This window comes from Capricornis sumatraensis, chromosome 9 (genome assembly GCF_032405125.1).
Source record: "Capricornis sumatraensis isolate serow.1 chromosome 9, serow.2, whole genome shotgun sequence".
NCBI lineage: Eukaryota > Metazoa > Chordata > Mammalia > Artiodactyla > Bovidae > Capricornis > Capricornis sumatraensis.
The window spans coordinates 4,149,324-4,164,174 of NC_091077.1; the positions used below are offsets into that span (position 1 = coordinate 4,149,324).

General features: G+C 38.9%; 1 protein-coding gene across 1 annotated transcript in view; it reads right to left on the reverse strand.

Moving 5' to 3' along the window:
• Window positions 1-830, reverse strand: part of ZNF354C (zinc finger protein 354C) — a 40,519-nt gene extending 39,689 nt beyond the window's left edge. The window contains exon 1 of the mRNA XM_068980009.1: window positions 751-830. Within this exon, the coding sequence (XP_068836110.1) occupies window positions 751-830 (80 nt within the window). The remainder of the gene's footprint in view (window positions 1-750) is intronic.
• Window positions 831-14,851: the final 14,021 nt, after the last annotated feature.

The following is a 14,851-nucleotide window of genomic DNA, read 5'->3' on the forward strand; positions in this document are numbered from 1 at the left end:
AACTGTCACACATAATGCACACCATTTTGGATGCCACTCCTAAACACAAATTCCACAACTGCCACCTCTTTTAGCATCCACAGCTCCCCAAATCCTTTGTTCTTCATACACAAACCCCAACTGGGAAAGCCAGGTAAGAGAAGTAGGCAGACCACTGTCAGAGAACAGTGGTGGCCCAGGCTGCCTGCACTGGCCACCTAAGTTTGCAGGAGGCTCTGCAGGTACAGCACCTGGCATGAAGGCTCAGCAAACCGAGTATGCGTGTACTGTCAGCCAGAGGAGGAAAGCTGCTCTACAAGCACCGCAGTTACTCTATGAGGCACATCTTCTCCCCATCTTGTATCCTGCATGTATTATTTAATCCGCACAACCACTCTAAAAAGTACTGCTACCTCAAATTACAGCTGTGAGGGAGACTGAGAACGAGGGAGTCTAGTGACCTTCCCCAAGAAACAAAACCGCTAAGTATACAGTAGAGGCCAAAAGGACCATGGTGGAGCCCAAGGCCCCAGTTAATGTGGTGAATTAGCTGTCCACCTCTGACTCGTTTTCTTCATCTGTAAAACAGGGTCTACCTGTTATCTGAGGCTGAAATGAATTCATTCAGCCAAGGCGCCAGACTAGTACATGGTACAGATAAGGTCTCCATAGGCATTGCTATTGTTGTTACTGTCTGTTTCATCAGAAATCTCTGAATAGCCAGCCACAAAAGACTCCCACCAACAGCAGTCCCGGACCACCCCAACTCACCTGACGGGGCGCTCCCTCCCCGCGACTCTCCCTGGAGAGGGGTGGGAGTGGGGGCAGGGCAGCGACTCCTCCTGAAGCATCGCGGCCTGGGCCGTGCAGACCGCCTCCAGACCCCCTCGGCCTCGGTATCTCCCTGGGGCCTGCGCGCAGCCCCGCCCGGCCGGCACACCTCCCAGCCCAGACCCACACACGTGCTGGCTCTGAGTGCCACCGGAAGATGCAACCGAGGGGTTCTCAGTCCCTGGCAGGCCGCCCTAGCAGAGCCGGGATCACCCGCGCCACGAGCCCCGAGAAAGCCGCGAGCCTTCCTTGCAGCCCCGCAAACCCCGGAGAACTACGACTCCCGGCATGCCTATGGGCTCGCGCCTACTACACTTCCCAGGGGCGCCGCTGGCGCCGGCACTTCGTAGATGGGAATGTTCCCTCTTCTGGGGAGCTGTTGGGCCTAGGTGTCTGCTGGGGTTGCAATGCGAGGGACTGTTCACGTTAACAAATAAGGCGGGTGATCTCCTCCAAAATGCTTCCTGCCTAAATCAGCTGTGTGACTTGTTTTGTTAGACAGGCAAAATCATTTGAATAAAAACCCTAAATTTTGACGCTTTTAAGGTCAGTGCTACCTAGCTCCTACCAGCTAGTTTTGATTGTTTTTAATTATTTTAATGTGTACACGGAGGATAATGTATGAACAGGTATGTTTAAGCACAATAAAACTAACACCTATATACTCAACATTCTGCTTCAAAAAAGAACTTGACCAGAATCTCGGAAGACCTGTCCACGATGTTCTCCATTTTTCTAAACTGTGTTAAGCATTTCCTGGCTTAGCCTGATTAGTACATCTCAAGCAGGTGCCCCTAAAACAATGTGCTTTCTTTTGCAAGGTGTTTCATCTTTATGTAAATAGAATCTGCTATATGTTTTTCTGTGACTTACAAGCTGAATGTGACTTACATGCTAAACTTATTAGGTTCACCTATCTTCATATATGAAAAGTTTATTCATTTTCACTGTTGTATGATTGCATTATTCATTCATTTAACAAAGTATATTTAACACCTGTCTGGCACCTGGTTTTGTTGTAGATGCTAGAAATAAACCAGTAAATAAAACTGGCACAACCTCTGAATTCATGCAGCTTAAATTGTCAAAGGGAGAGAAAGAAGAAAAATAATAGCAAAAATAACTCAGCCATTAAAAAAAAAAGAATGAAATAATACCATTTGCAGCAAAATACATAGGCCTAGAGATTATCATACTAAGTGAAATAAATCAGGTGGAGAAAGACAAGTATCAGATGGTATCACTTCTATGTGGCATCTAAAAAAGTGATGCAAATGAATTTATTTACAAAACAGAAACAGATTCACAGACACAGAAAACAAATTTATGGTTACCAAGCGGAAAAGGGGTAGAGGAAGGATAAATTAGAATTTAGGGATTTTCAAATACAAACTACATAAAATAAACAACAAGGTCCTACTGTATAGTACAGGGAACTATATTCAATATCTTGTAATAAATTATAAGGGAAAATAACCTGAAAAAGAATATGTATAGCTGCATAACTGAATCACTTTGCTGTATACCAGAAACTAACAAAACATTGTAAATCAACTCTATGTAAATAAAATAAATACATGGTATGTATTTAGATACTGACGCAGCTAATAAGAACAAGAAAGGGGACCAGGACCCTTGATAAGAGCGATTTTACAATTTTACACAAAGTGGTTAAGACATGTTTGACCAACAAAGTCAAACATTTGAAGAAGGACCTGCAGAAGATGAGAACTGAGCCAAGCTAAGTACCTGGTGGAAAGCTTTCTGAGAGACCAACAGGCAGATGCCCTATGGTAGGAACATACCTGGCCTATTGAGGAGACAATAAGATTACAGTTGCTGCAACAGAAATAAGGAGACAGAGAAGTAGGAGATCAGAGGCAAGAGGATGAAATTTATAGGCTCTTATTGGTCATTATGCCACTGGATTTGACTCTGAAAGAGAATGCTCTGGGCGCTGCAGAGATAAACTCTTATGTCCATTTTTTTAGTGATCACTGACTGCTGTGCTGAGAATAAACTAAAAGTTCAAAGGAAGAAGTACAGCAACTAACACTAGAAGGCTATAAATCTGTGAGAGAAGACAGGAGTTTGGACTGAGTAGAAATTATGAGAAGTGTCTGGAAATACTAAAATTCAAAATATGAAAAAGATGAGAATGTTAACATTGGAATATTACGTTTTTTCAACTAGGAAGTATATCTATTCCTTTTGAGTAGTCCTGGTCATTATATTAATTTTTTAAAAATATTCTTTATGCTCATTTGTCTGATTATAAAAATTAAGAGTTTGCTTGTCTCTTAGCCACCGCAATGAGAAGCCCATGTACTGCAATGAAGAGTAGCCCCCACTTGCTGCAAGTAGAGATAAGTCCTGGCAGCAACAAAGACCTAGCACAGCCAATGAATAAATCCATTAAAAAAAAAAAAAATTAGCTTGTCTCTTGATGTCCTTTTGCTGACCTAAAACAAATACACAGCCAGTTTTTTTCTCCAGCAAAATGGGTGTATTCAGGATTAACAAGGAATTGCAATTTGAGGTCTGTAAACATGGCTGTGCAAGTCCTCAGCAAAAATGGAGAAGAGCTCTCTCTTCTAGAGGGAAAAGCAGCTGAGAAGGCTATGGTAAAGAGTCCATGGTGTTTTCATTGGCTGCGTCCTGACAGACTCTCACTGGCTGATCTCTCGCCGGCAAAGAAGGGGAAGTCTTTGCTTTTCCTCTTGGGTTCTTCCTGTTGTAGGGGTGACAGCACCCCCTTCTGGTCTCCTATCTCTATTTAATTGAGGTTTCTGTTTACTGCTTTCTTACACTTTGTATTTGGGTTGGCCAAAAAATTCATTCAGGTTTCTGAATATTCCAATATTTTAAACCAAACACAATTTTATTTTCTGTCCCATTTAAAACGTTAAAAATATGAGCTAATAGGCTATCTAATTTTAGTACTTCTGTATTCAATTTTCTCTCTCAGCTGTGAATTTTGGTAATTTCCTTAAGTTTTATAATTTATTTGCAATTAAGTTTATACTTAATCAGTTTCTTTACTGATGATGAGATGCTTGTGCTCGGTCGTATCCGACTCTTTTCAACCCCGTGGAGTAGCCCAGTAGGCTCCTGTGTCTATGGATTTTTCCAGGCAAGGATACTGGAGTGGGCTGCCATTTCCTTCTCCAGGAGATCTTCCCGACCCAGGGATGGAACCCAGGTCTCTCGTGTCTCCTACAATAGCAGATGGATTCTTGACCATGTCTATTCCATCACTTCCTAATTTTCACTTTTGGTCTTGACATTTCTGTCTCTTTTTCACATTGTCACAGTCTAGTTTTGATCTATGCCCTCTCAGTTACTCCATGAACCTCTTTTACTTAGTTTTCTAGAGACAGCTGAAGCCAATCTCATGTTTCTTCTCTTTTAGGAAACCTTCTTCTGTTTATTTCTCTATGTTGACTTATATAAATCTTCCCCCACTCCCCATTTCCTGTATCTTTGAGTACTTTTTTCTGTTTTTCCCTCTGTAGCTAGCACTTGGTTTTTTCCATTGTTTTTGTCTGGGACAATAGAAAGGATAAGGCTCAATTCTAATTTTCTCTCCTTTCTTCACTGGCAACATATTAAACTGTTATTCTGGGTGTGCAGCTTTCACGACAATGTGAAAACCTCACATTTAATTCTTTGTCCTTTCCTCCATTTTATGGGAGGGGTTTCAAATTTATCTTCCAAGTTAAAAAAAATAAAGGACGATTCTTCCACTTTCTCTTTCTAATGTAGTTTACTGCTTTAAAAGAAATGACCATCTACTTTATTTGAAAAAATGTCTGCACTACCTACAACATCCATGAAATAGTAAGAAACCTTGACCCAGCAGGCCGCTTGGGTCCACTGTAGTGTAACTGAAGGTCAACTACTTTTTCCCTTCTTTCTTGCTTCCTTTTCTCCTATCTTCCCTTCCTTTTCTTTTTTTTTAACAGTGGGAAAATAAGAAGAAAAATTGTAGAAAAGAAAAAAATAGGAATTGTTTCCAACTCTTCAAAATTTGAAAGGCTAAAATGAAATATATGTGAAGTGTTTAAAATTAAATTACAGTTTCTCTTCCATCTTATTCTCTTAATTAATCAGCTGAGAAGTTGAAAGTTTGCTGCTCTAAGCTGTGTATTATGCCAGGATTCATGACCTCCAGAGGAAAGGATTTCGATCTGAGGTCAGAGACGAGGCCTAACTACTTGGAGCTTTTTGTGTAGCCAAATTTTATTAAAGTATAATAGAGATAGGGAAAGCTTCTGACATAGACATCAGAAGGGGACAGAGTGTCCCCTTGCTAATTTTTAGCAAGGTGTTTTATGTCTGTTAGAAAGCTATTAAGTAAGAGAGACACCTCAAGGCTGAGGGAGTTTCACCAGGTCCCTCTTCCACAATATGCACTTTTGAGATAGGATGGCATGAGGTGTGTCATCCCTCAGCCATAAAACAATTGACAGGAATTCTGGTTTGTTGAGCCCAAGGTTTGAGAAAAGAAAAAAAGTCTTAGGTGGAACCATTTTGAAGAGACAAATTCCTACGCAAATACATCGTTTCATTAACATAAGAAAAACGCATTGGTTAGCTCAAGGCAGAACCAGGTGTCATCAATACAGAATTGATAGAAGCCTCTTTTAGTTTTGTGTAGAGAAGGAAAAAAAAATCTGCCACTTGCAGTTTATTTCCTCCTGCTGCTTGGGGGCCTCTGGCCTTCCTGCCTGTTACCCTCTCAATCTTAATGACTTCCATCCTTATATGTACACGTGCAATTGAGGCTGATGGACTGGCTAGATTTGGGGAACACAAGAGTGCATATTATTTAAAATGCCATCCAAATACTACTGCAAACCTGAGTGTTAAAATACAAACATGCAATAAGTTATTTATATCTTCCTGTCCTATATATATAGACTCTTAGACGTTTAAAGGATATTTGTACAAACACATTTAAGAGTGATTGCAAGGACTTCCTTGGAGATTGAGTGGTTGGCAATCCGCTTGCCAGTGCAGGGACACGGGTTCAACCCTGGTCCAAGAAGATTCTACATGCCACGGGCAGCTAAGCCCAAGACCGTGTGCCACAGCTGCTGAGCCTGCCCTCTAGAACCCTTGAGCTGCAGCTACTGAAGCCTAGGTACCTAGAACCCATGGTCTACAAGAGAAGCTACTGTAATGACAAGCCTCCACACCACCACAAAGAGTAGCCCCTGCTCACCATAGACAGAAAAAAGGCCACACACAGCACCGAAGATCCAGCACTGCCAAAAACAAAATTAAAAGTGACTGCAAAATTTGTTTAGAAAAAATAACCCACTGACCTAATAAGAGAAGTACAGGCTGGATGGTGCTGAAATATAGGGATTCAGGGGGTAATTCTATCCAGGTCTTTCTGTCACAACTCTATAAACTTATGGGATGAGTCATGAAAACCTACAAACGATTTTTATTATGTACAATCTATTTGTTTAAAAGAAATGGAAGCTTTGCTAGCTTGTTTTCCTTTGCCCATATCTTTCTACTGAAGTAGAGATCACAAAACAGATGTTGGTGCAATGACAGTTTCTAGACTTCTTGCCACAGGTATGACAAGGGTTTGTTCTGTTTAAGAAACAGCAAGTTTTTTGGATGTGGCATGTAATAAGCACTTAAAGAATATTTTTGGAATAAACAAAAATCGGATAAAAATCATGTATGGTTGTTTGGATAACAAAAATGTTTCTTTAGATAATTCTTGGAGGTGAGGTAGCAATGGTGGTATAATCTACAGCTCCCACCATATCCTTTAAAAAAAAACAATAAAGGACATGGAACACAAAAGAGGCAGTGGGGTTCTTAAAATTGATATAAAACCACCACCAGAAAGAGAAAGTACAGCCTTTGTGTGAAAATATACATAAGTTTACTAGTATTTAAGAGAATCATATATAGGTAAGTGCTTAAAAGTACATGTGGGGTATATAAACAACTTCCATAGCTCAATAACAACAGCAAAACTATGCAATTCAAAAACTGGCAAAGGTTTTAAATAAACAATTCTCCAAATAAAATGGATACAATACAAATGGCCAAATAAGCATTTTAAAAGATGCTCAACATCCCTGGTCATTACAGGAATGCAACTCATAACCATAATGAGATGCCACTTCACAACTGTTAGAACGGTTATTATAAAAAAAGAAAAAGAAGTGTTAACTGTTGTTGAAGATGTAGATGGTAGAACCCATATTCAAATTAGAACCCTTGTACGTTGCTAATGAGAATGAAAAATGCTGCATCCTCTGTGGAAAATAGTTTGACAGTGTCATATAAAGGTTAATATCCACTTCTCAAATGACGATGCAGTCCCACTCTTAGGTATTTACCCAAGCAGAAATTAAAACAATGTTCACACCAAAACCTGTATGCAATTGTTTGCAGCAGCCTTATTCATAACTTCCAAAAATTGGAAATAACCCAAATGTTCCTCAAGTGGAGAATAATAAACTGTGGTACACTCATATAATGGAGTATCACTCAGCAATTAAAAGGTACAAAATACTGATACACACAACATGGGGTAATCTCAAATGTACTAGCCTAAGTAAAAGCAGCCAGACATATGATACTTTATAAAGGGGGAAACTATGGGATAGTAATTGAAACCAGGGAGTCAAACAGATAGATGTATGCAGCTGTTCATAACAGCATTATTTACAGTAGCCAGAAGGTAGAAGCAACTCAAAAGTCCATTGATTCATGAATGGATAAACAAAATGTGGTTTTCTTATACAATGGAATTTTATTTAACCTTAAAAAAGGAAGGAAATTCTGAAACATGCTATGACATGGATGAATTTTTAAGACATTACACAAGTGAAATAAGCCAAACACAAAAAGAAATACGTGGTATGATTCCACTTAAATGAACTAAGTAAGAAAGGCAAATTCGTAGAGACAGAAGGTAGAACAGAAGTTACCAGGGGCTGGGGGAAGGGTAAGATGGAGAGTGACTCCTTAATGAGCACAGAATTTCTGTTTGCGATGATGACATGTTCTAGAAATAGACTCTGGTGATAGTTACACCCACATGGTGACTTCACACATTGCTACTAAACTATACACTGTAAAGTGGTTAAATGACAACTTTTAAGTTATAAATTTTACCAAAAAAAATTTTAAGTACATGCAGGATGCAAGAGGGCATTACTGGGAAGGTAATGCTTCAGGGGGAGATTGTTAACAGAAAGAAACAGGTGTGAAAACCATATTTCAAGGGAGGAAACATAAGATCCTGCAAAAGAAAAAAAATCACTCTAAGTATTTTAGACCCCACAATTTTTCTCCCCAATCCTCAAGAAATTTAGGCAATAAATCATACTTTGCTACACAGAAAGAACTAAGTGTACTTGAGTTAGAAATCTTGGACACAACCCAAACTTGTGACAGAAAGGACGCAGACACCACCTTGCTGGGAATCACAGAGGCTAATTCTGGGACAACTTCAGCATCTATTAAATAATGATATTAGCAGATTACAGTCAACTGAAGAAACAAGACACTGTGCTTCCAGAATCACAGAAATAAACAGAAAATGAAACTCTTCCCTGAAGTGGAAAGCCAATTATTAAGTGTAGAAAAAAATAACACAATAAGAAAATTTTCATTTGAAAACTATTGTTATAGCTTATTTTATATAATAGATTAGATTCTAAAATATTTTTATATATTACAATATATAATTCACAATAGTTTATATTACAAATAATTATAAATCTATTATACTATATATATTGTATATTATATATTATATATACCAAATATGACGTTATATATTAATATAAAATTGTATAAATATATATAAACATAATAGTAATTAATGTATGATACATGTAAATAATACATTATACATATATTAATATATCATTATTAATATATCAATATATAATATATTAAACATGTCAAAGGAGCAGTGGCTGCACGGGCACAGGAGGGCCAAGAGGAGCTACTCCACATTCAAGGTCAGGAGAGGCGGTGGTGAGGAGATAACCCTCATCCAAGGTAAGGAGCAGTGGCTGCACTTTGCTGGAGCAGCCGTGAAGAGATACCCCAAGTCCAAGGTAAGAGAAACCCAGGCGAGATGGTAAGTGCTGCGAGAGGGCATCAGAGGGCAGACACACTGAAACCATACTCACAGAAAGTTAGTCAATCTAAACACACAGACCACAGCTTTCTCTAACTCAATGAAACTAAGCCATGCCCTGTGGGGCCACCCAAGACAGGCGGGTCATGGTGGAGAGGTCTGACAAAATGTGGGCCACTGGAGAAGAGAATGGCAAACCACTTCAGTATTCTTGCCTTGAGAACCCCATGAACAGAATGAAAAGGCAAAATGATAGGATAGTGAAAGAGGAACTCCCCAGGTCGGTAGGTGCCCAATACGCTACTGGAGATCAGTGGAGAAATAACTCCAGAAAGAATGAAGGGATGGAGCGAAAGCAAAAACAATACCCAGTTGTGGATGTGACTGGTGATAGAAGCAAGGTCTGATGCTGTAAAGAGCAATATTGCATAGGAACCTGGAATGTCAGGTCCATGAATCAAGGCAAATTGGAAGTGGTCAAATAGGAGATGGCAAGAGTGAACATCAACATTCTAGGAACCAGTGAACTAAAATGGACTGGAGTGGGTGAATTTAACTCAGATGACCATTATATCTACTACTGCGGGCAGGAATCCCTTAGAAGAAATGGAGTAGCCATCATGGTCAAAGAGTTCAAAATGCAGTACTTGGATGCAATCTCAAAAATGACAGAATGATCTCTGTTGGTTTCCAAGGCAAACCATTCAATATCATGGTAATCCAAGTCTATGCCCCAACCAGTAACACTGAAGAAGCTGAAGTTGAACTGTTCTATGAAGACCTACAAGACCTTTTAGAACTAACACTCCAAAAAGATGTCCTTTTCATTAGAGGGGACTGGAATGCAAAAGTAGGAAGTCAAGAAACACCTGGAGTAACAGGAAAATTTGGCCTTAATATGGAATGAAGCAGGGAAAAGGCTAATAGAGTTTTGCCCAGAGAACACACTGGTCATAGCAAACACCCTCTTACAACAACACAAGAGAAGACTCTACACATGGACATCACCAGATGGTCAACACTGAAATCAGACTGATTATATTCTTTGCAGCCAAAGATGGAGAAGCTCTATACAGTCAACAAAAACAAGACCGGGAGCTGACTGTGGCTCATCATGAACTTCTTATTGCCAAATTCAGACTTAAATTTAAGAAAGCAGGGCAAACCACTAGACCATTCAGGTATGATCTAAATATAATCCCTTATGATTATACAGTGGAAGTGAGAAATAGACTTAAGGGACTAGATCTGATAGACAGACTGCCTGATGAACTACGGATGGAAGGTCATAACACTGTACAGGAGACAGGGATCAATACCATTCCCAAGAAAAAGAAATGCAAAAAGACAAAATGGCTGTCTGAGGAGGCCTTACAAATAGCTGTGAAAAGAAGAGAAGCCAAAGGTAAAGGAGAAAAGGAAAGATACACCCATTTGAATGCAGAGTTCCAAAGAATAGAAAGGAGAGATAAGAAAGCCTTCCTCAGTGATCAATGCAAAGAAATAGAGGAAAACAATAGAAAGACTACAGATCTCTGCAAGTAGAGATACCAAGGGAACATTTCACACAAAGATGGGCACAATAAAGGACAGAAATGGTATGGACCTAACAGAAGCAGAAGATATTACGAAGAGGGGTCAAGAATAAACAGAAGAACTATACAAAAAAGATCTTCATGACCCAGATAACCACGATGGTTTGATCACTCACCTAGAGCCAGACATCCTGGAACGTGAAGTCAAGTGGGCCTTAGGAAGCATCACTATGAACCAAGCTCGTGGAGGTGATGGAATTCCAGTTGAGCTATTTCAAATCCTAAAAGATGATCTTGTGAAAGTACTGCACTCAATATGCCAGCAAATTTGGAAAACTCAGCAGTGGCCACAGGACTGGAAAAGGTTAGTTTTCATTCCAATCCCAAAGAAAGGCAATGGCAAAGAATGTTCAGACTACCACACAATTGCACTCATCTCACAAGCTAGCAAAGTAATGCTCAAAACTCTCCAAGACATGGTTTCAACAATACATGAATTGTGAACTTCCAGATGTTCAAGCTGGATTTTGAAAAGACAGAGGAACCAGAGATCAAATTGCCAACATCCATTCAATCACTGAAAAAGCAAGAGAGTTCCAGAAAAACATCTAGTCCTGCCTTATTGACTATGCCAAAGCCTTTGACTGGGTGCATCACAACAGACTGTGGAAAAAGCAAAAGTTAGAACTGGACATGGAAAAGACTGGTTCAGAACTGGAAAAGGATTATGTCAGAACTGTATATTGTCACTTTGCTTATTTAACATATATGCAGAGTACATCATGTGAAATGCCAGGCTGGATGAAGCACAAGCTGGAATCAAGACTGCTGGGGGAAATATCAATAACCTCAGATATGCAGATAACACCACCAGTAAGCGAAGAAGAACTAAAGAGCCTCTTGATGAAAGTGACAGAGGAGGGTGAAAAAGTTGGCTTAAAGCTCAACATTCAGAAAACTAAGATCATGGTATCCAGTCCCATCACTTCATGGAAAATAGATGGGGAAACAATAGAAACAGTGACAGACGTTAGTTTCTTGAGCTCCAAAACCCCTGCAGATGCTGGCTGCAGCCATGAAATTAAAAGATGCTTGCTCGTTGGAAGAAAAGCTATGACCAAACTAGACAGCATATTAAACAGAAGAGACATGACTTTGCTGACAAAGATCCGTCTAGCCAAAGCTATGGTTTCTCCAGTAGTCATGTATGAATGTGAAAGTTCGATGATATAAGAAAGCTGAGCACCTAAGAATTGATGCTTTTGAACTGTGGTGTTGGAAAAGACTCTTGAGAGTCCCTTAGACTGCAAGGAGATCCAACCAGTCCATCCTAAAGGAGATAAGTCCTGAATATTTATTGGAAGGACTGACACTGAAGCTGAAACTCCAATAACTCTGGCCACATGATGTGAAGAACTGATTCATTGGAAAAGATCCTGATGTTGGGAAAGATTGAAGGCAGGAGAAGGGGATGGCATAGGATGAGATAGTTTCATGGCATCACCGACTCAATGGACATGAGTTTGAGCAAGCTTCAGGAGCTGGTGATGGACAGGAAAGACTGGCACATGGCAGTGCATGGGGTCGCAAAGAGTTGGACATGACTGAGCGACTGAACTGAAGAATGCTATGATCTTGAGATTGCCCTTTGTACAACATCTGAGGTCATTACATCTTAAACTTTATCTTAAACTTTATCCTTAAACTATTTGTTCCTTAAACTTTATATTAAACTATATGTTTGGCTTATATAGGTTGTTCAGCCATGAAGATCTTTGTTTTATTCTCACTCAGTGCAGAGTTGGATCAAAAATTTGTATTTAACTATTTTTACTGACATACACATTGGTCTTCATATTGATCATCATTGTGACTGGCCTGGGCAGCCTCTTCTTGATGAGGGACTCTCTTTCAGGCATCAAACAAGCTGAGGAATTCTCTACTCCTCTCCAAGTCATTTCCTTGCCTCACACTCAGAGTTAATAATCATCCTGAATTTTCTGCTTTTGTGGTAGCTAGTTTCCAAATATGGTCATCCAATGAACCATGCTCCCTGGTACTAATGTCCTTGTATAATTTTCTTGCCTTGAATCTGGACCAAATCTGTGAGTTAATGTTGTGACTTCCAAAACTGAGTTTAAGATTTGTGCTTCTACCTAGGTCTCTCAGGATGCTTGCTCTAGGGACACGGCCTCTCAGAAACTAGCTACCTTTCTGTGAGAAGCCCAATCTACATGGAGAAATCCAACCATGCTCCCAGCCTACAGTCATCAAAAACTGACAGTCTTGGGTATCAAGCCCAGTTGTGCCTCTAGCCGCACCTGCTACTTGAATGCAAACACATTAAGACATTCTAAGTAAGAATTGTCCAGCTGAGCCCAAACATGAAACCAAGACAGAAACAAATAATTTTTTAAACTGTTAAATTTGGGTGAGAGTTGTTACACAGTGATGGATAATGTGGGCCATGAACAATGAAATGGAGTCACTTATGTTCAAGGGATCTAAAAAGGAGCCAAGAGGCCATTAAGGCAGATGCAGTATAAACTGTTGACACAGTCAAAAGTTCCTGAGACCATCTAGAACCTGCTTTCCTTACTCATTAAAGATCTCGGATTAGCAAACAATTTGCTGTCCATAAGTGACTGAATGCCACATTTCTGTAAAAATACATCTATATAACATCTCTGGAATGCCTTTATCTGTTGCTTTTATAAACCCTAACGTTTTATTTTCCTTGGGAAATAAATAATCCCCTTGGAGCACATTTGAGTTGCTGTTAGAATCTGCCTCTTGATTGCAATACTTAGGACCTCAAATACTTTTTCTTATTTGCAGTCTTCTATGTTTGGGTGGTTAATTATAACTAAAATACCATCTCATCCAATCACTTGTTTTTATGATCTTTACCACATATCACTTAGCATAAACTTAATTTTGCAAAAAATGTTATCCCTAGTTTCCCATGACTTTTTAGAACTCAGTATGTTTTAAAATTCATCTGTGTTTTGTATATAGCTTTGGTTCATTGATTTTCATTGATGTTTACTGAATACATTCTCTTACTAATGGGCATTCAGACTACTTCCAAATATTTGCTATTATGATCAGTATCTTTATACACGATTCTTTGTGCTCATATCAAACATTTATCTAGCATGTACAGGTGCCAGTGTATTACACCAAGCAAATGTTTGACTTTGTAAGATGTCAATGATCTGCATTGATTTATACTCCCACTAGTAGGGTATAAATCTCACATATATTCCAAAACTCAGTATTGTCATACATATTTGCTCATCTGTACTTGTAAAATCATATCTATGGTCCTAATTTACATTGGTCTCAATGAAATATCCTTTTATGTTTTTAGAAATTTCTCTTTTCTCATCTATGAAATAATAAGTAGTCGTGTATTCAGATCACTTTTTTTCTATTAGGTTTTTCTTTTTAATTGACCCATACAAATCATTCAGATTTTCCAGAAAACATATTGGGCATGTTGTAGAAAGATTTCATTCTGTTTTGTGTCTTTTCCTTTTTGGTATATTCTGATAACCACAAGTTCCTTATTTCAATGTGAGCAAACATTATAAACATTTTATAAAGCTTCTTTGTATCCTGTTTAAAAAATCCTTATCTTGTGGTCATAAAGTTATTGCTTACATATTCTTCCAAAAGTCAGTTCTGCCTAGCATATACTCTTGATATGGTGAGAATAGGCATCCAGGTTTTTTCTATGTGGATGAACCATTTCTGCTTCTTAGAACCATTACTGAGTAGTCTATTCTTTCCCCATACTTGTCATGTCATGAATACTTCTAATATTTTACCTTTTTTTTTTCAGCAGGTTTTTTGGTAAATACCTTTTTAGCCAGTTATAAACTTCCTTCCTACTGCTGCTTGGTTAAAGTTTTTAATCATGAGTAGGTGCTGAGTATTTTGGTTGTTTTTCTGCATCTATTGAGACAAACCTATGGATTTCTGTTACTACTAAGATGGCACATAGCATCTGTAAGCTTCCTAATGTTAAAACAACCCACGCAGCTCCATGAATAACCTGTACTTATCAGTAAAACTAGTACTATGTCTAGGTGCTTTTGGGCTCCATCTGCTTATGCTTTGTTTGGGATTTTTATGTGTTGATGGATGATACTGGACTACAATCTTTCTTGTATTTTCCTTACCTGATTTTGGTACTGGGTTATATTAGAAATCATCAAGCTTACAGATTATCTCCTCTGAAGGATCCTGCTAAAGACATAAACAATGTTACCTGTAAGTTTGATAGGCCTCACCTTAAAAACAGCTAGGCTTCATGTTTTGTGTGATTTTAATTTTTTGATGATTTTAGGTCATTGATACTTATGGAATG